Source organism: Ictidomys tridecemlineatus, chromosome 10 (genome assembly GCF_052094955.1).
Source record: "Ictidomys tridecemlineatus isolate mIctTri1 chromosome 10, mIctTri1.hap1, whole genome shotgun sequence".
In the NCBI taxonomy this organism is placed as follows: Eukaryota; Metazoa; Chordata; class Mammalia; order Rodentia; family Sciuridae; genus Ictidomys; species Ictidomys tridecemlineatus.
The window spans coordinates 84,551,729-84,574,130 of record NC_135486.1 but is presented as its reverse complement, the minus strand read 5'-3'; the positions used below and the strand labels follow the sequence as shown (position 1 = coordinate 84,574,130).

Here is a 22,402-nt window from a genome sequence, read left to right as displayed (position 1 = left end):
CTTTGATCATTTGTAATCAATAAAGCAAAGATTTTTGAAAGTTCAATGATTGGCAGGACTCCAGGTAAGATTTTTCACAACACATTGTAGAAATTTTTGCCTATCTACCTGGGATAAAATAAAATTGAAATATTTCCTATATTACAAGGATTTTTTTTCCTGTATTGTGGATTGAACCCGGGAACTGAATATTCAACTCTTAGCTACATCTTTAACCTTTTTTAATTTTATTTTGAGACAGAGTCCTTCTCTACAACTTTTCAGTACCATTTTGCAACTTGTGATAATCAAAAATCCTGGTCAAATACCATGAGGCAAGCCTGTAATTCCAGCAATTTGGAAGGCGATAGCAAGAGGATTGCTATTTCTAGGCCAGACTTGGCAATTTAGAAAGACTCTGTCTCAGTTCTGTGATGGATTTAGATTATGCTGCAATTAGCAGTTCAAAAGGATATGACTGTTTTAGGGAAAAATACAATAGAGTAAAATTTTAGAAGCATAGAGTAAGTTTTATAAGAAGTTATGATATACCATAAGAAAAATAAGTGTTAAAATCTTAAGATTTTTTAAAACCTCTTTTCTATTGTCTAACAGATATTTGAGTAATATTTTTAAAGTTTATCTTAAAAAGATTGCAAGCTGGGAGTAGTTAATATTTAAGAAAAATAGAATATATATCATTGTATATTGTTTCTTTTATATTGTTTAATAAAGAAAATGAGAATGCATGCTTTGCTATTTCGCATAGTATAGTAAATCTTTGTAATAAAAAATTAAGGAATCAATACATGGGACACTAACTTTTTTTTTTTTTTTTAAATACGGGGGATTGAAACCAGGGTCACTTAACCACTGAGCCATATCCCTAGCCAGTTTAATATTATTTAAAGACAGAATCTCACTAAGTTGCTTAGCACATTGCTAAGATATTGAGACTGGCTTTGAACTCAGTTCTTCAGCCTCAGCCTCCTGAGCCACTGGGCCTGGCCTAACTATTAATCATTTGTTTGTTTATTCATTCATCATGATCAGAAATTAATTTTTAAGTGAATTTCACTTAGGGTTTTTTTTTTTTTTTAATACTGTACTTGATCCCAGGGGTTCTTTACCACTGAACTACATCCTCTGTCTTTGTTATTTTTTATTTCGAGACAGGGTGTTGCTAAATTAGTGAGGGTCTTCTCAAGTTGCTGAGGCTGGTCTAGAATTTGTAATCCTCCTGCCTAAATCTCTGAGTCACTTGGATTACAGATGTGCACCATCACGCCTGGCTTCACTTTGATTTTTTTAATGGTAGATATTCTGCTACTTGCACATTTTTTTAGTAAACTTAAAGTAAACATTATGTCATATTCATTCAAATTATTAGTTTCACTACTTGTTGACTTATTGTTTAGAAAGAAAGCTAGAAATAGAACCATGAATTTGTGCTAATCTGTTTATTCTACTTCACGATCAGAGATATTTTTAAAGTTAATTGTTTTTTCTTTATAATGATAGCTTTTTAAACAGACAAAGTCTTAGTGATTCTAGAAGGTTGTGAGCAAATAAAACTGCTCCTGTTATAACACATCTTTGACAGGCTTCCACAGGCCAGGCCTCTGAAGAGCTAACAGAGCTTCCTTTGGATGTAAGAAGGAACAAGTCCTGTATGCACACAGCTGTCCACAGATATCCTCATGGACATGCCAGACAGCCCTCTCACATACACATCTGTTAATGACTAGTCTGGCATCTGTGTAGAAGAAATGGAGCATATGGCAGTATGATTAAGGCCTGAAGGTAGGGGTTGCAATGCCTGAGTCAGCAGAAGCATCTAGAACTTGGAAAGTTGGATAGATGTTTCTGAATACATGTTTTTTTCTGGATCATCCTTTCAGGTCTTCAGACCAAATGTTATTAGAATTGGAGTCCAAGTGGGAAGGAAAGTGGTGAAGCCAGGCATTCTAGGTCTTCAGCAGCATTTTTAAGGTGACTAAATTGCTCTGTTTATGACTAAGTATAATCATTTATCAGAAGAAACCCACCCCAAAAGTCATACATCAAGTAGAACTATACGAGCTTCTACAGTTGAGCCACCCAGATGGACGCTAAGGAATCCTGATACTGCAGTGTATTGAGCCAGTATATCCAATGCTGTTACAGGAGGGAATGAATGACTATTGCATTTGACTTGCTATGTAGCGCATGCCCACCTGAATTGTGCTGCTATAAACATTGATGTGGCTGTGTCCCTGAAGTGATGCTGTTTTTAAGTTCTTTGGGTATAAACCAAGGAGTGGAATAGCTGGGTCAAAAAGTGGTTGCATTCCCAGGTTTCCAAGGAATCTCCATACAGCTTTCCATATTGGCTACACCAATTTGCAGTCCCACCAGCAATGTATGAATGTGCCTTTTCTCCCACATCCTCACCAACAGTTATTATTGTGTTCTTAATAGCTGCCATTCTGACTGGGGATGAAATCTTAGGATAGTTTTGATTGGCATTTCTCTAATTGTTAGAGATGTTGAACTTTTTTTTTTTATATATATTTGTTGATTGATTGTATATCCTCTTCTAAGAAGTGTCTGTCCAGTTCCTTGGCCCATTTATTGATTGGGCTTTCTTTCTTTCTTTTTTTGGTGTTTAGCTTTTTAAGGAACAAGACTCTTTACTGGTAGTTCTTTCATCTTTCTTGAGCAGGAGATACAGCATTGACTGAGAGTATCAAACTGACCTACAAAGAAGATAGCTAGTTTTTATTCCCATGGAAGGGACACAGGGATATACTAGAATCTAGGAATTTTAATTGACTTTGAGCACATCTTCCAAGGTGTTTTCTTTGTGGGCACTGTGCACACACATTAGCCTTGGAGGAGCGCAATCAGTTTGGAGCCAAATGTTACATCTCTCTCAGTAGAATCTTCTTTGCCTTGGGATAAGAATGAGTGGCTGCAGCTATCAGGACAACACATATGTAGGGTGGGGGAAGGAAACAAATCATGTGAGCAACAGGCTAAGAGTCCTGGGAATTTGCTATTTTGGTGACTCCTTCACCATTGTTCTTTGTCATGAGAGTCACAATGAGGATTTCCTGGCTTTACTGATGCACCTGACTTTTGAGGCTGATTAGGTGGTTTTAGAGTAAGCAAGTGAGAGATTAGCAAAAGGCACATACTTATAATAGTTAACAAGCCATTAGTTATTGTAATGGGGCTGGAGGGCTGTCTGATTCCCTCCTCAAGAGTGTTTCTTTTTATACCTCTGCCTCATTCCTTTCTTCTTTCTTTCCTCTTCCTCTAGCCATCCAGAAAACCTGGAAGACCTTGGAATAGAGAGTGGGAGGAAGGACAGTTTTATCACAGATTTCAGAGCTCATCATTACTTTTGGTCTTGGGGTCTGCAGGAGCTTTGCTTCCCTCAAGATCTAGAACACCTCATTAGTGACCCATAGTTTTCAATCTATTGCCATAATCCCCTCTGTTCTGTGTCCCCAGGAAGCCTCTGTTGGGCCAAGGTTTCTTGACTTCTTTTCTTGCTCTCGGGACATTGCTTTCCTTTTTAGGGATAGGGGGTGCGAGTGGGGAGAGAAAGATGAGAGAGAATATAAATGGCTACTGACCTCAAAATGTTTATGCCACAAAAGTCAGTTAGATTCACTAATTTCTATGAGGTGCTAATTATTTCAGTCTAAAGATAGTGATGGTACAAGGAAGTGATTTGTGCTGGGCCTTAGAAGAGGAGGAATAAATGTGGGGAAACATTTACTTATATATTTATTTTGGTATATAGCAAAATATGTCACATGAAAAATGTCAAATTAAAAACTAGATAAAAATGAAACATATTATGATTATTGTTCTTGGAATAAAATTTAAATATTTAGCAAAATTCCAAGAAAAAAATGGAAGTAGCATCATGCTATCAAGGATTTTCAGGGGGCTGGAGTTGTGGCTCAGTGGTAGAGCACTTGCCTGGCATGTGTGAGGCCCTGGGTTTGATCCTTAGCACCATATATAAATAAATAAATAAAATAAAAGATCCATTTACAACTAAAAAAAATTAAAAAAGAATTTCAGTGGTAGAACTATGGGTGATACTTATTTTTACAAATTAAAAAAATATATACACATATATAGGCATGTATTTTAAATTTCGACTTAAGGAGCAGTAGCCCTTGTATCATTAAAATTTGTAATGGATACCAAAAATTGGCTTGTCAGATATTTCAGTTCACTTTGTGTCTACTGTGCCTATATACAGAGTGTGGGCCTGAGTAGGACTCTTAGCTTAGTCCCCAACCCAGACAGTAACAGCACAGATTAACTGTGGATTTTTCAGAAATAAGACAGATTTTTACTTTACTCTCCCTTGTCCTTCCTGGCAGGTCCAGATGGGCACTGGTTGAGTAGGGCAAAACTGTTCAGAAAACATCCGCTTGTCCACAATGTGAAATACAGATACCAGTTAGAACAATACCCTTTTTTCATCCTTTCTGAGCTTGCTTACTTTGTTCATCTTGAGGATAAGCATTTGCCCTCTATCAGCAGTACTTGCTTATCTGAAAATTCTCAAGACATCAAATAATGAAGGATGATTTAATTAATATTATCTTTAGTGGCTGAGTGAACTCAAAGGGGAAAAGAGAATAAAAGGTCACCACTTTCAAAATTTCCTGTAGCCATGAATAATAGTGTTAAAGTTGTTACGTATATTCTCTGATCCTTTGTCAAAATATTATGTCTTTAGAAATCATGTCTTTACTAATTATATTAGATGTTTTAAAGTAGGGGTAGGGAGGCAAACTCTGTCTTTTCCAGTTCCCAAACTAATGAACTGGGCATTTGTATTCCTGTTTGTGATTCCTGATGTCCAATTACTATAAGTTGTTATTCTATAAACACTCATTTCAGATCATCTTCACCTTTATTACTTGTAGTGCTTTCAAAGAGAACAATGGCCTTTTTCTAGTTCAAAATGGGTGGTATATAGCTGAGAACTATTTCATACATTGGGGATACAAACAAGTTGTAATGTGATAAAGAACAAACAGGGAAGAAAATGATTGCAACAGTTTTTCATTGTGTCTTTTATTTGATGGGGGAGATTGGAAGGGAAAGATTGTTTCTTTCCTTAATTTTTTTTTTCCTTTCTTCCTTAGACAAAACCCGTTGCATTTGCAGTTCGGACAAATGTCAGCTATAGTGCAGCCCATGAAGATGATGTTCCAGTGCCAGGCATGGCCATTTCGTTTGAAGCAAAAGATTTTCTGCATGTTAAGGAAGTAAGGAAAATAATTTTAATTTCTATCAGTTTAATTTTTCACCTTGAAACATCATTTTTCATTTCTTATTATTGTGAAATAGCCTGAGTATACAGCTGCAGTTGTATAACATACACTGAATCAGTGACCCTCAAATTTTTCTGATATAAATGTACATTTTTAAAGTGGAAAGGAATCAAGGGGTTTTGGCAATAACTTCAGGGCTCCCTTGGGCTCTGTGGCCCAGATATCAGGAATTGTTACAGTAGATGATCCTTTTTTACGCTTAACCTCTACTTTTTCTTTTAAGGTTTAACCTTGACTATGTGTAGATTTTCCTGATGTCTGAAGTTTAACCATCAGGGGAAGGTTTAATAATTTCCAGAATTCACCACTCTTCTTCTCTGCTGACAATGTCAAAACTCAGATTAGGCGTGCCCTTTTTCCCCCTTGAGTGCTAAATTTCTGCAGTGAAAGGGAGAATGGCAGAAGTTGGAGCCAGTGAGGCAAGAAAGAGATATTAGGAAAATTATTTTCCTTTATGTCATATGTCTCTACCTGTCAGTTAATAACAATATAATGTGCAAATTGGAACAATTCACCCTTATGTTTAAATTTTGTTTGGACTAAACATGTATGAAATGCCTGCTATGTGGGACATTATATTAAGTGACAGAAAGTCCCCCTACATAATATTGTGTGTGTGCACATGATATTTTTCTTGGATCTGGAGGGATTTACAATTGGAGCATTTTACATATGTCATAGTGTAATGCTTTACATATGTAAATTTAACTTATCAATGTACTAAACATTATAAAGAGGTAATAAGTGCCAATTAAAAGACCATCATTTCAGTAACATAAAAGAGGTATAAAATATTGGTTATATAGAAAAGACAGAAAAAGTTTTCAGAAGTGGTAGTGTGCCTAGAACCTCACTATAACAAGAAATTAGAGTAACATAAGGTCTCCTCTTGATGGATACTGCTCAGAGGACAATCTCTTTCTACCATGGAAAGAAAAAGAAAACAATGAATATTCTTTTTTGAAGTGTTCCAGAATGGACTTATTCAGTTGAGGAAAATGAAATTAAATTATACAGACTAAAGATAAATATTCTACCTATAGGAGATAAAGTATCAGCATCAACATAAAGAAAAATCATGTGTGAATTCTGTTAGCAAAATTTACCTTTGTGCAGTTTTACAAACACAAAATATTTCAGATAGATTCCTGTATTTATCTCACTCTTAATTCTTCTAGTTAATCTGATTATTTAAGGGAAAAATCTCTAATTCTTCCTGGTTCCTGATGGTCTTTTACTAGGAAGAGCTATTAATCTCTGAACCTAGAGAGCCTGTCCTACTCATGGTGAAAACAGCAACTGTGACAGAATTCTACCCCATCGTAAAGACAGCACGGAGCAAAAGAAGAAAGCGTAAAGCCTTTAATGGACTGCTGCACACACCAAACGCATTAAACCCATGAACCTAAGGGCTTCTTGAGTTATGATATTTGAGGCATAGTTCATTGTAATTGTCACATTGTCTCTCCATTGAAAATGGTTAATGTGGAAGAAAAAAAGATTCAAAGATTTGAACTTCTGATTTTAACACTTCTGATTTTGTGTTTAGAAATTTAATAATGACTGGTGGATAGGGCGACTGGTTAAAGAAGGCTGTGAAATCGGATTCATTCCAAGCCCAGTTAAACTAGAAAACATGAGGCTACAGCATGAGCAGAGAGCCAAGCAAGGGAAATTCTACTCCAGGTATGAGAAAAATGTCAAGAGCTTGTGCAAAAGTTCAGAGTATAACATCATATATATACTGTTTGTATTCTACAGTCTTATGTATTTGAAAGCAGCCTGGTGATATGGTCTATTGATAGCATAAATACTGCATTTTAAAAACTTCATCCCATTTGGAAGATAACTAAAGTTAGCTATGTTCATTAATGATCATATTTAAGGTCATACAGTATTAAATTCCAGCTTCAGTGCAGAGGAAATCTGAAGTCCTAATCATTTGCTGAAAATACTCTGGCACAGAACAGCCGTGGTGACTAATCCGAGTGTCTTTAGCTGCCTGGCATGGCAGGGAGATGTTTTAGAGATGATAGTCTCAGACATGATTGGCAAATAGCAGTTCTTGTCATCTGTTGAGTTTCTTAGGTGAAAATGAAACTAATTTTCAGTTCTATCCACTTTTAAGTATTTAAAGAGATACTAGGTATGAAACAAGTTAAAACTGCCTTTGCAGATAGCAATTATGTGAATTATGTAATCGGCTGGGGCTGAATAATCCTTCCTAGCAGGCTTGAGGTTATTTACCCTTCACTGGACAACTCACTAGGGGGCTGCTCAGACAGGTGTGAATTTTAAACTGAAACCTATGCAGACAACTCCAAGGATATGACAAGCTTCTCCCCACATGAAGGATGGGCTACAGGCAAGACTTTAGTCTGGACAGCTTGGTTTCTGTTTCTCTATGCTTTATATCTTGTTTGTTCATATGATGATGCAAATTCCTTTATCAATGATAACATATTAAATGTCAGCAAGGATTTTTTTACCCAAGTATCAACAAATGAAATGGAATGTGTCAGTTTGGAATAGCCATCCTCATTAAGTAGCATTTACAACTGTCAAGTTCATAGCATCTTATAATTAATTCCAGGGTTAACTTTTCAGATAGAAGTATAATCTTTCCTTTAGTTTTCAGGATTCAGCCCCATCTCTAAACACAAACTTGCCTAAGTGGATAAAAACACTTCCTGCCTTTGTAGGTTTTTTCATTTGTCTCCTAACATTAAAAAAAAAAAAAATTAAGACAGAGTCTGGAGCAGTGTTTCAAAATTCCAGAAAACTATAAAAACGGACAGAAAAGGCGATTACACTTGGATGTGGTTTACAAATTTGGCATTTTTTATACAAGTAAAAGTTAAGGACTGGCTGGGTGCTGTGGCACATACCTATAATCCCAGTGGCTTAGGAGACTAAGGCAAGAGGATCATGAGTTCAAAGCCAGTTTCAGCAAAAGCAAGGTGCTAAGTAATTCTGTGAGACCCTGTCTCTAAATAAAATATAAAATAGGGCTGGGGATGTGGTTCAGCAGTTGAGTGCCCCTGAGTTCAATTCCTCGTACCCCTCCCCACGTCCCCCCAAAAAAGTTAAGGACAAATTTGCATCCTAGACATTTTAACTGAGGATTATCTGTCAAAATTCTACACAGCTAAAATAATATTTTGACTATTAAACTGCAAAAAGAATGTAAAATAAACCCACACTTAAACTGAAATTATACTTAGTGTTTTAGAAAAAGAAAATACAATAAACTTCTGAAAGAAAATGTTTTGGTTCTGGTAATAAGTGTCCTTACATAACTGCCATAAACTGCCTCTATAAATACCACTTCTTACTAATTTTACATACTGTCTGGTTACTTATTAAATATATAGGAGTATCTCTTAAAAACCTTAAAATAGATGTAGAGCCCTCCTGGTAGTTACTTAATAGGTTTTTGATATGTCATGTTTGTTTTATATATGAAAATGCTAGAATAATAGCAATGATTCAGTTTTTTATTATTTACTGTTGCTGAGATTTCATATTAATATTCACTATAATATTAATATAGTGAATATTGCCCTTTGATGCACAGACACTGACGAATTCTTTCAACTAGATTCTTGCTCATGCATAATAAACATTAAGCAATAGGATCATTTTGCCCAAATTCTGTGTCCTCTTTTAAGGTATTCCTTGTCAGGCTGAGGTTGTGGCTCAGCTGTAGAGTGCCTGCCTTGCACATTTGAGGCACTGGGTTCAATCCTTAGCACCACATAAAATAAATAAATAAATAAATAAAGGTATTGTGTTCATCTACAACTAAAAATATTTAAAGAAAAAGATACTGCTTGCCATCTTCATTTGTGAATCTGAGTAATATGTTATTTCCATTCTTGTACACTGATGAAAACCATAAATGCTTTTTTATTTGGTACTGAGGATTGAACTCAGAAGCACTCAACCACTGAGCCAGGTCCCCAGCCCTATTTTGCATTTTATTTAGAGACAGGGTCTCACTGAGTTGCTCAGCACCTTGATTTTGCTGAGGCTGACTTTGAACTTGTGATCCTCCTGCCTCAGCTCCGAGCCACTGGGATTATAGGCATGAGCCACCATGCGGCCAATGCTATTGTTTTAATATTAGCTCCAAAGGTTCTAAGATGAAAAAATGTATCTTCTATCAAATTTTAGAATTTGGTGGTTTTCAAGGATATGCTCTTCAGATCATTCCTAAATTAACCCAGTTTAATTCTCCATATTAACTATGCTTATGAAATATTCTGGGTACTAATTGCTGATTAAATCATAAAGTACTCTGTTTCACATTTCTTCATGTGAAAGTTTAGCAAGCTTTAAAATTGCTTTGTTTTACTTTTATAGGTTGTATAATTCTTAAAGGTTAGAAGCTTTAAAATTGCTTTGTTTTACTTTTATAGGTTGCCCATGAAGGCTTGAGCACTTTGAATCTTAGCTTCATTATTTTTACTATACTAAGACAAAGGAGCTGGAACTAAACAAGAAGAAAACATTCAACTCGGGTGTTAGCGTTAATATTCTTTGTATTCACTAACTCAGAAGGCCTCCAAATTAAAAAAAAAAAAAAAAAGAAGTAGTCTCTGTTGTTTAGTCACTTCTGATCTGGCTAGAGAACCTGAAGCCTGCAGAAATTATCCTAGTTTGCTTCTGTTCTCTGAAGGCTTTTTAAAATTAAACCTCGGATTTGAAAATGTGAACAGAGACCATCACATAATCATTTCAAGTACTACAGAGTCTCCACCAGGAAATACTGTTCACATTCTTGTAAAGAAAAAAGAAAATACATTTTAAAGTTCAATAAAAATACAATCAAGTAGCATGTCTATTAAGCAGTATGAATGTTTTAGAATCTGAAATAAGTATCAGATTTAATATGAGTTTTTGCTTTACTTCAGTAAATCAGGAGGAAATTCTTCATCCAGTTTGGGTGACATTGTTCCTAGTTCCAGAAAATCTACACCTCCATCATCTGGTAAGTAGGTGATAAGTGCTGAACAGTATATACTGCATTTCATGCTTCCCCCAGTCTGATCTAGTTTCATGAATTCACATACACTGAATCACTCTGTCAATCCTACAAATGCTAAGATATATCAGAAATCAAAACTAACTAAATAAAAAACTAACTTGTGGAGTTAGCAAGAATTTGGAGAACTTTTTCTGGCTTCGGGTGAAAAAAAAAAAAGTGTGTCAATTTACTCTGAGTTACTATAGATGACCATGGCAATAAAGAAGTGAATGCCCGCCAACTATCACAGTATAGTGTGGTTGTAGGGCTTCAGAATTAAATAAAAAGAGAACACAGCATTCAAACTTTAGAATAGAGTGAGGAATGGACAATTAAGTGAAGATGGAGTGATCAGCTTCTCAGAAGAAACACTAGACAGGCTCTGTGGAAGACATAGACAATGCACAGAAATATCAACAAAAACTCTTGTAGGCAGAGTAACACTACTTATTTTTTCCAAAGTAATGGATTTATTCTTATAAGTGCTAAACAAAATAAAGGACAGCATTTAAAGCTGAAAATTTCAAGTAAACAAAAATAATCTTTAAGTATGTATTTCATGGGAAATACTTAACACTGAAAATTTATGGATCCTACTTAAACTAAAAAAATTGTTTTATCTGGAAATCAAATTTAAGTGTATTTTGTTTTATGTGGTAACTCTAGCATTTTGAGTAGAGCTTACATTTCTATATAAATAGAACACTCACTGTCTTAGCATGAAAGCTCATAATCAGTGCCTCGGATTTTATACTACGTAACTGGGGGTCAGTAGGATTATAAGGATTGGCTGCCAGACTGTTATAGCAAAATGATCTTGTGTGTGATTTCCAAGAAGCTGGAAATGAGAAAAAAATCATAAAGAGAATTATGCATCTATAGAAAAGTAAGAAACTGTTGGCACTCTGACTACAGTGTCTTAAGAACAGGATTCTTCTATTACTCATAATCATACCAAGTTCCTGAATGTGGACAGCTTTTAGAAACTAGAGATTTAGCAAAAACTACAGATTTCTTTTTAAGTGAGCAAAATCTGAACACAATGAGAAATTAGGATGCATATTGATTTCAAAAGCAATGAGCTTATAACTTGCAGCAATTCTAAGATGCTCAAAATGAAGTAACAGTGTGGTTGAAGAGAAGATTAAACTACTGTAGCTATTATGTGAGGCTTGTATCTTCCCTTGAGCATTAGGAAGAAGGTCTTCCCTGAATGCACAGAAGAAAGGAACCTAATCCTGCTCTACTCAAATGTGTGAAGCTGAACACATTCCTACATAGACTCATACATTTCCTATATATGTAAAAGAATATCTCCAGGATTCCTGAGGACTGCTATTAGGCTCTTAAGATGGAAAAAATGCTACATCACATTGTGATAAAGCCCCTCTTTTGTCAGCCAATACAGTTCTTTCATTTCCTCTAACCACACTGTAGCCATCTAATCATTCTAGCCATATAATGAAAACCAGTGCGTGCATTTTGGAGAATAAGTTAGTGTATATGTAAAATAAAATTTCATTTTATAGTCATATGTTTATCATTACTAAAAATAAGTTCCATGAAGAATATAATAAAATAAAGATGACTTTAAACTTTACCAAAGGTTTATACAGACACAGGACTTTGGAGTAACTCCTCTGAATACCAAGAGAATAAAACATTTGACCGACCGGCCTGGAGATGTGATCAACTGTGAAATGAATAATAAGCAATTAATTTTTACATCAATAGCTCAATAGATCTAAGGTAAACCTTCAGAAAATTTTAGAGAGAGGATCCAGGAACAACTACCCCAATTATCAAGTGTGGATTGGCCTATAATTTCATCTTTTTGTTTCTGAGGCCCTATCTATAATTCCCCTCAATCATTGCTAGACCAAGGAATATTAGCATCTGACTGAAGTAAATATGCATGGATATTCTCAAGGGTGTGGAGAGGAAAACTTTATACTTCACATTTGCATAATGGGGTAGTACGCCACACACCTACATTTGTGTAGACACATCACCCTTGAGCTCTGCTCACCTTGACCCAAGTTCTGAGATAAAACAAAATATACCTTTCAAAAAATGTTTCCAAGGCTCTGTACATAATTACATACATACATGCATATATATGTATGCACATACATAAACATAAATGCTACTAAGGAGGACTGAAAAAGCTATTTTCAAAGTATTTTTCCAACTAAATATTAATGTTTGCCAAGGTATGGAAATACAGTTCTGAATTTAAAAAGCAGTAACATCTCTTAGTAAAAGAACCATGTGAATCCAACATACTATACAGAACTGTGAAAAAGAGATTCTCTTTTTGATGTGTTCTGAAAGTGACCACATATTCTTGAATTATCAGTGTTATAGAGAAAACCCAAATGCTTTTAGACTTAAGTTAACTAAATTCAGAACCAGTAAGTTGGAAAGTTGTCTCTTTGGGATATGGGGCCCCTGTGTTGAAATAAAGATAAATTTTAGTCCTCACTCAGGCTATGTGTGTGGGTAGCCAAATATCTGAGCACATCACAACTTTTATGCATTTCCACTCTTCCTTGTAAAACAAATTCATCTGATGATCACAGCAGACAGGGTTTAGTGGGCAAAGCATAAAATTCAGTTCATGAATTTTGCCATCCCAGAATGCTATCAACTTTGACCTCCAATTGGGCACCCTCGGTTTCAGAAAGGCATTCAGAGGGAACTGTCCCTTGATTGGAGCCTTACTAAGCCAAATAAAAGGTGGAAAAAAAGAAAGAGTATGTGGAAATCTATGGCCAGAAAGGAAATGTATTTAATATTGGTTAAGACCTGTTACAGGAACAATGAAATAATGGCCCAGATCCTCTCCTTAGTCCAGAAAAGTACTAACAATAGTCTTCCTTTTTAGGATTCAAGGAAAATTATTCCTCACCACTTTCTATTTTTCAGACTTTTCCCATGATAATCATTCAATAAGCCCCATAATGAAACATACCTATATGAGCAAAGGGTTAACCATAGTGTGCTATAAAACCAGGGTAGGTTCAAAGCCCTGGGCACATTTTATAATTTCTTGGCACACCACACACTGAACCTTTTAGTTACTCCATATGCATAGACAGTAAAAAGAAAGACATATTTACTAGGTAAATATGTGGAATTAATTTAGTTTATTATTACTTTCCCTTGATAGAAGACTGTACCTGATCTATTATGCAAGCCCAAACTGGTATTTGTAACACTGTACAAACAGTGCCAAGTATTCACTCCATCACAGGTTTTTGACCTTATCAAATGAAACAAAAAAATTAAATGATATCCTAATTTCCAAATGGCTGAATGATCTAAAATCCATAATAACCACAAAACTGAAAAATAACATGCCTATAAGATGATCTCCCCTTCTTTGGAAGGTTAAAAGAGAGTATTGTGAGCATCAATTCAGCTTGTATGTCACAGAAATGTATATGTGTTGCAACACCAAGCAATCTGTTGTTCCAAATGGTAAATCATTCCTTCAATCTGAAAGTACTGTGGTTTTTGTTAGAGGGCTAACATGTATGATATGGTGTTTTCCCACATGGTAAGTAAATTTTCTTTTCATCTCCCTGATCTAATCTCAACCATAAAATAATTTTCTAGTGAGCTCAACTCTATGATACCCTCCTGAATCCTGATACCAAAGACATGACCCCCTTGAAGAAGCAAAAGGAATTGAAAGTGTGTGCCCAGATTGAGAAGGACTTAACTGGAGGGCAGCATGGTATAGGGAAAAGAATGGACTCACTGCGATGGGAGACCTAGGTTCTGAGTCCTGCCCTGCCGAGTTATTACTGAGAGCATAAACTTTAAGTTCAGCTTTTAAATCTTATATCAACGTCGACCCTCTTATTTTTAAGTGCTTCTATAGTTGAAAGAATTGTATCATAATTACGTGTGGAAACATTTTTATAAACTCTGAGATTATGCATCCTTTTCCCATTTGCTACTTTTTAAGAGTAGTATTTTTATGTTGAACGATTTCAAATGGAAGGGATGTCAAGCAACAATCCCATACCCTCACTGTACAGTGGAAAAGAACAGTGACCTATTATCTTAGGTCTTTGTGCCCTCCATTCTGCCTGATGGGTTATATCCAATGGCTTCATAAGTCACCACAAGCCTTATTTTTATTAGACTGATTTCATTGGGATATCATCAGATCCAGTGTTTTCCAATTAGTCTTTGATCAGGCCTTTCTGAGTGTGCACTTGCAATTCATTTTAATCCTGTCTATCCTGAAACCCTCTCTGTGCTGTTTGGATTGAGGATTTTCTATTCTCTTTCCCTCAAATGCCTGTTGCAATTGTAGTAAATCTTTTCACATGGCCCCTATTTTCCACAAAATTAGAAATATGAGGCATATCCTGTTAAGTTTTCAATATAGTTGCCTATTATCTAAAAGCTGGGTTAAGACACTGTACAAAGTGAAGCAGAATGTTCTGTACTGTAGTTTTATATAGTTGATGTGGAGAATAGCAACATTATATCTGAAACTATAAATTAAAAACATTTCTCAAAATATTCAAGAGATCTAACATGGAATAGATTTGCTCAAGCAAACAGATATGATAAGGGTATCTTTCAGTTTTATCAGATTTGATTACATTGCATTCTTAATGTGCTGTACCTTTAAATTTTACTTTCTTTGTGTACTGTGTTGAACACTTATTTATGATAGCTCTTTTACAGTGGTTAGTTTATTTGGTTTCATTTTATTTTCTTTATAACCTGTTTTTCCTCTCCTGTCCACCTGATGATTTTTGAATTGTTTGTCTGTATATAGCTATAGACATAGATGCTACTGGCTTAGATGCAGAAGAAAATGATATTCCAGCAAACCACCGCTCCCCTAAGCCCAGTGCAAACAGTGTAACGTCACCCCACTCCAAAGAGAAAAGAATGCCCTTCTTTAAGAAGGTAACATGAACTTCCCAGCTCCCGTTGTCCACCCGCTCAACTGCACTGCGTCACATTTCTAGTCCTGTTGACTGTCTGTGTCCTTTGACAAGCCAATAACATGCATGCTCTGTTATTCTTTGTTTCTTTTCCACGCTGCTGTAGCTAAGCAGAAGCAGAAATCGGTAAGTTTACATTGACATAAGCTGTGTTTATCCTGCCACTGGCATCATTAGCATTAATTCCCACAGTTTTATTAAATACAATCATTTCTGTCCTAAGAAAAGAACCTATCAACAGCTAATTGAGTCCATGCATTTCAAACCGGCTAAATTCAGTGACCTGTTAAAATACCATTACAGTACTTATCCTTTTTGATGGAATAATATCTACCACCAAGGGAATTTGTTTCAGCATTCAAAGGATGTCCAACACTGACAACTCCATCTAATGCACCTCAATTGTGCATGCTTATTCTGTCTGTCTTTATTTCTTTCTTTTTTCCAGAAATTTAACTGATAATCAAGCATATTAAAGCAGTTATTAGATACTGATTTATGATATCCAGATACATAGCTTGTACTAAAAAAAGATGATTCAATTTTTAATTTAGTCAGTATTTAAACTTCTAATCCACTAGGTGCAAAATCTGCAGATGAACAAGACCAGTGGAAAACTGCAGGCTTGTTTTGGCGGTTTACTGTGAGTTTTTTCTATTGTCATATATAAATACTCTCCCAATGTTCTTGCCTTCTCCATCAGTCAGATTTCAGCATCTCACCTGTTGGACAATGGGGCTGGTGGCCATGCATAGAGCCTTTGCCATTGGCCAACCAAGATGCTACGCACTGATGCTGCTTGTCCCCTGACTGGAAATTCCAGGGAATTCCTGAGCTCTCTTTATACCAGATAGCCTGATTCCTTTCGGCATGTTTTGTAGCTTCAAGTATTATTTTTTAAAGGAACACATACCCCCAAATTTCCATTTTTTCCCCCTTCATTTATAAGCCACTTTCCAGAAGCTACTCGGCTGTCTTTTAGACTCATTTTCCTAACGTCACCAACCTAGCACAAACATGGGAATACTCTCTGCCCCATAGTTTCTCAATACTAAAATCTTTTCCTCTGCAAACAAGTATTTTACTCTGTAGAGGAACTCTAGGTTTATTAACTTACTGTGTCATATACTGAACCCTACACTTAGTTTTTTTTTTTAATAAATTTAGGATACCTTAAGAAGGGAAGACCTCAGAACTTAAGGCAAAACTTAAAACACCTGGATTTTTGTGTTAATACAGAAAGCCCCAACTTAATATTCATCCACTCTAGTGGGCCTATCTTTCTGGTCCTATCTTCTGATCACAGCTAAATCTTGCAGCCAAGTGACCAGCAGTGTCCACAGGTTAGGAACTTAGAAAACCATCATTGGTAAACTACTCTGGACATCACAGGACAAGAACAGCCACTTAAACCATGATGCTGGTCAAGATAGTGTTTGAAGTTTGCTTACCCTTAAATTTCACAACTTTAAAAAGACCTTATCACATATTTTCCACTAAATGATTCAAACAAAATAGGGTAAGTAGGAAAGGGAAGATAAAATAGACGTATTCTTGGCTGGGTTCGGTGACACATGCCTGTAATCCCAGCAGCTCGGGAGGCAGAGGCAGGAGAATTCCGAGTTCAAAGCCAACTTCAGCAATTTAGCAAGGTGCTTAGCAACTCAGTGAGACCCTATCTCTAATAAAATACAAAATAGGACTAGGGATGTAGCTCAGTGGTTGAGTGCCCCTGAGTTCAATCCCTGGCACCCTTCCCCCACAAAAAAGACATACTTTTTATCAATAGGGGAACAAAGTACCAATATTCCATCAAATAAGGTAATTTCTGTAGCTACCTTATTAAGAAGCCAATTGATTACCAGCATGGGAACCCTTTGCTAGTTGGCAGTCACAGATTGGAGGAATGAAAGAGCTATTAAACACTGTGCCACTTTAGACTTAAAGACTTGGAAATAAAATTTCTTGGTAGCTGTTATTAAAAATGCATGCAATTTATATTCCTAATTATGATGGTGGGAAAGGTGTTCTTATACTGCATAGTTATAAGGACTTGGCTTCTAAACATTTTCAGTAATATCCCAGGTGGTATAACATAATAATTTAGTAAATATGCTTATGATGCCTTCGGCACTGGTATTCATTCTTCTTATGTTATCAAATCTGTGGTAACTTTCAACGTAGAGCTCAGGAAAAAAAAAAAAAGCCTGAGATTCAACAATAAGACTGTTTTCTGTGTTTTAGGTTGCTTTTAGAGTGGTGCTTGTGTGGCATTTGTGCTGTCACTGTATTATGTTTGTCTCTTTTTTTTCTGTTCAAAAATGTATCCTACCTTAATTGTGTCTATTAAAATTAATTTTAAGAGCTAGGTAAAATTTTAATCAGTAAAATGTGACAGCACAGTCACAGTAATATTTTTCTTCCCCTTGATCATGCTGTCTACAAATATTGGTGAAATCTCAGACAGAAACTATTGAATTTGAAATGCTTTTTAAATCATTCCCACAAGCAACTTAAATTCAAACAAAGTGAGAAACTTTATAATAAGCAATTTTAAGCAACAATAAAATGTTTTTCAATGACAGGCTGATACAAAAATTACATTTGCACATTAGTTTATCAAATTCTTAAAATACTTAAAAAGCATTGTTCTTTTGATATATGTAATTCTTTAAGTATATATATTTTCATGAATATATATACTTAGTGGAGAAAGGTACTCCTTAACCAAAAAAAAAGTTATATAGAGAAAAAATAAATATTAACTTTCCCAGTGTCTAAGGCCATATCTATTGCTCTCCTGTATTTCTTTTTTATTAAAAAGATTATTTCTGGATCAATTTAATATTTTGTTATTAAAATAATACAATATACAAATACTATCAAACAAATCAGTCTTAATGTAATCAAATTAGGTAATATATAATTATTTTGAAAAAACTGTATTTGAAGAAAGCTGAAAAATGTTGATAGTTTTAGAAATTACAACAAAATTTATCTCCTCCCCTGCACTTCCAAAAAAGAAACAAATTCCTGCAGAAAAACATGAATTAGTTATGTAATAGAAACACTAACTAAACTACATTTGAGAAGTATATTAGATATGCAAGTTGATAATCTTTGGAGGGCACTGAAGCACTGTCGAATGTTATTACACATTAATCATCTTCCTTCTGAGACACAAATCTTACATTTATGTTTTTAAATGCCAACATATAAAAACTAAAAATCCAAAAGCATTAATTATTAACCTGGGAACAGTGCTCATAATTACTGTTTACTGGAATATACATTCATGCCAACTTAAATGCTCACAATGAAACAGAATTTTCAAGTATTTGGTAGTGAGATTCACAATGTTTTGAAATTAGGCTTTATGCAGGTAAGACAAACATCTAAGATACAAAGAAAATAGAATCTTTTTTCCGTAATTAACCATGATCATCTCAACTCTTCAAAAAACTCAAATGCATTTGAAAAGCAATATTAACTTCCAGTCAAGCCTATGGCACTTATTCTGCATGAGGCATGTTTCTGTTTGTTCTACAACTAGTTTTTGTTCAAAAGTGGCACTTTATGCTTTTGGAACTATTATGATAATAGCATTTCTTGAGATGAGCAAGAAAATCTCTGCACTATTCAGTAACATGAAATTCAGGAAAATAAACCCACCAACCTTTGATTGGGTTTATTTAGAAAAGAGGCAAGTAGAAAAAAAATTAAATGTCTGGAAAACCAGTGCCTCATATTAGAGTTCAGCAAAGTTATTTTATTAGATGCAAAATCCTATGTTTCCCCTGTCTGTGAAACATCTAAATGCATGTCCTCTCTCTGCAGACAGAGCACACTCCTCCTTATGATGTTGTACCTTCCATGCGGCCAGTGGTCCTAGTGGGCCCCTCTCTGAAGGGTTATGAGGTGAGTAGCAGCCTTTGCCTCTGTAGCACACTTAACCTTCTCATGTTAAACTGCTTTGTGATTCTACCTCCCACTTTAAACTATGGAATTTGAACTTAAAGAGCCCAGAGCAGCAAAGCATGTTGTTTTTTTCAAGTTGTGGTATATGTTGTTTGGTGTGTTCTCCTGGTTGTTGCTTAGGATATTTCTGCTAGCTACAGTTTCCTCAATCCAGGAAATCGTATTAAATGGAGAGTAACTGAAACCATTTGCAGTCTAATTTATTGTCACTAAAGCATCAGGATAAGTTTGGGGAACTCTTCTGAATTGTCTTTGTATTTGGAAAAAGAAGCATGTGAGGTTACCACATTTTTCTGTTTCTAAGTTCCAATGCAAAGTTAAGGTAATTTTAAGAGTTCTTTTCATTTTTTTCCTTTTCCCTCCCTCCCCTTTGCACTATCTAAAGTTCCTCCATTCCTCCCATGTTGCCCAGCCATCACCATTATAAGTCAGCATGCTCATATCAAAGAAAACATTTAGCCTTTGGTTTTGGGGGATTGGCTTGCTTTACTTAGCATTATGTTCTCCAACTTCATCTATTTACCTGCAAATGCCATGATTTTATTCTCTTTCAACGCTGAGTAATGTTCCATTGTGTGTGTGTGTGTGTATACACACACACACACCCCAAAGTTTTCCTGTCCATTCATCTACTGAAGGGCATTTAGGTTGGTTCCATAATGTAGCTATTGTGAATTGTGCTGCTATAAACATTGATATGGTTGTAAAAAATTGTTTTATCAAAGTAGTAATATTTTATCATAATTTATTGCTTTCTCACAGGTCACAGATATGATGCAAAAAGCATTGTTTGATTTTTTAAAACACAGATTTGAAGGGCGGTGAGTATTTCAGAATACTGGCCTTTGTGGATTTTTTATTTCATGATAACCAAACAGTAGTGGGACAGGCATATGATCTCAAGGTTAAACTCCCCATTAATATCTATATGATGACAGAAATAAGTTTTGTTCAAAGTTGAATCAGAATCAATAAATATTTGTCATGTTTCCTTTCTACATCTGTATCCTGAAAAATCTAGTTCCTGTACTTATATTTATAAGCTGAACTTGGTCATGGCCTTCAGTTTACGATCAACCAGCTCTCATATCACTGCCCAGACATCATAAATAAATATTCCTTTCAATTCACTTTCCTATTCTTCCCAAAGACTTTTCAGCATCTCTTCTTAAACTTTCTCATGTCAATCTCCTTTTATGAACTTGCATCCTATATAACTGAGAAAATGGGGGCAAATAGAGGAGAACATCCAGTAGGTCTCATCACACCTATCCCAGCTTGCAAGTCTACCAGAATGTTCTGCTTAGTGTTAAGATATATTCTAGCAATGGCTAACCCACCTCACAATCACTTGAGTATTAGATCCCATTCAAACTATCTAGATAAAAAAACTATCACTCCTTCCCCATCTCTGCATCAGTATTTGCTGTTCCAACGCAAACTCCATCCACATTAAAAAAATGCATTTTCTCCTCATATTTGATTTCATATTCCCCTCAAACTGTCTCACTTTTCTTCATATCTTTATAGCAAGACTTATTTAAAGACTTGTGTATACTGTACTTGCTCTCCTTTTTTCTCTCACATCTATTCCAGTTATGCTGTCACAAGAACTAGTCAAGATCACCAGTGATCTGCACACTGCTAAATCTAGAGGTGAATTTTTACCCCTTATGTCACTTGACCACAAGCAACAGATGACATGGTGAACCATTTTGTCCTCTTTGAAATAGTTTGCTTGGTTTCTGGAACCACATTTCTGGTTTTCCTTCTATTGCCCTAGCTACTCCTTTGTCGATTCTTCCTCATCAGCTAGACATCTTGGAGAGCCCAGGGCTAAACCCTTTGGACTTTTCTCTCTTCCAAATACATTCACTCCTTTTAAATATCATTTCGTTCTTTGCTGATATTTCTCTGAATTCCAGGCACTATTCAGCATCACCACTAAGATGTCTACTGGAATTCTCAAACTTAACCTCCAAACCCCCCAAACCTCCCCGTCTTCCTAACCTGATTTAATAACTTCTTCATCTTTCATTCCCCAAACCCTTCAGCCCCACATCACTGAATTATCCTCAACTGTTCTTTTTTACATCCTCCATCCAAAGGCTGTTGTCTTTATCCTCAAAATACATCCATCTCTAACTACTTCTCATACCTCTTCTACTCTCTATTAGCCTTTTGGTCTGAACACTATCGTATTTTCCCTAGATTTGTCTCAGTGCTTTTTTTTTTAAATGCTCCCTTAAAGTCTGCCCTCAGTTCAGCAGCCAGAATGTCCCTGTTAACTGTGGGCTGGAGCTCACCATTCTTCCGTTCGTGACTTTTCACTTGGATTAAAAACCAAAGTCCTTTCTGTGGCCTGTATGAACTCTGGGATCTAACCCTGCACACACCCTTTATTTTCATCTTTCACTACACTCCCGCTTGCTCATTCTGCTTCAGCCACTCACTTCCTCACTGCTACGTCCCCAGACAGCTCAGATCCATGTCCACATCAGTGTATATGTACTCTGTAGTTCCCTCTGATAGGAACACCTTTTCCTCAAATATTCTCCTTGGTAACATGTGCATATGTACACACACACTCTTTACCTTCTCTGTTTATGTATTTTACCTATATATTGTTATCAGCCTTCTCTGACTAGAAAAAACTCCAGGAAGATAAGGGTTCTTAAAGTTTTGTGAACTGTGGTACCTAAAATGCTACTTGACATGAACAATGAATGGATTAATGCTGATTCAATGTCTACTGTGTACTCTGTGCTAAAGAAATGTAGAAATGTTGAAGCTACTGTCTTTATGAAGGACTCATATGAATACCATAAGTTGAAACGTCTAGCAATAAAACAGTACACTGATGAAGGAGTACCTCAGTATGTGTAGCACAAGGTATAGGTAGCATAGGAGCAATTAATACAGATTTAGTGATGTCCCCAGATAGTATGGGGTTTTAAATGGACCTAAGATCTTACCAGTTGAACCAGGAGAAAGAGGAGAAGGGCATGACTAGTAGAGTGTGCAGGTAGCAGGGTATGATGTACTGTATGTGAAGTAAGCCACCTAGAGGTCTTCAAGGACCTATGCAG

General features: G+C 35.8%; 1 protein-coding gene and 1 long non-coding RNA gene across 11 annotated transcripts in view; one reads left to right on the top strand and one right to left on the bottom strand.

Moving 5' to 3' along the window:
- Cacnb2 (calcium voltage-gated channel auxiliary subunit beta 2) overlaps positions 1–22,402 on the top strand; it is a 343,227-nt gene that overhangs the window by 303,372 nt on the left and 17,453 nt on the right. For 5 of the 10 annotated variants that reach the window (XM_040278343.2, XM_040278344.2, XM_040278347.2 and 2 more), the window contains 6 exons: positions 5,142–5,264; positions 6,880–7,016; positions 10,247–10,323; positions 15,164–15,297; positions 19,173–19,253; positions 20,076–20,134. In XM_040278343.2, the coding sequence (XP_040134277.1) occupies positions 5,142–5,264; positions 6,880–7,016; positions 10,247–10,323; positions 15,164–15,297; positions 19,173–19,253; positions 20,076–20,134 (611 nt within the window). Of the gene's footprint in view, positions 1–5,141; positions 5,265–6,879; positions 7,017–10,246; positions 10,324–15,163; positions 15,298–15,441; positions 15,462–15,916; positions 15,979–19,172; positions 19,254–20,075; positions 20,135–22,402 lie in introns of those variants that run through there. The other 5 variants (XM_040278350.2, XM_040278351.2, XM_040278346.2 and 2 more) reach the window with 3 other exon arrangements.
- LOC144367368 (uncharacterized) lies at positions 5,046–12,055 on the bottom strand. The gene is made up of 2 exons (XR_013426700.1): positions 11,961–12,055; positions 5,046–5,249 (listed from the first exon to the last, which is right to left on the bottom strand). It is a non-coding gene; the product is annotated as an uncharacterized LOC144367368 (long non-coding RNA).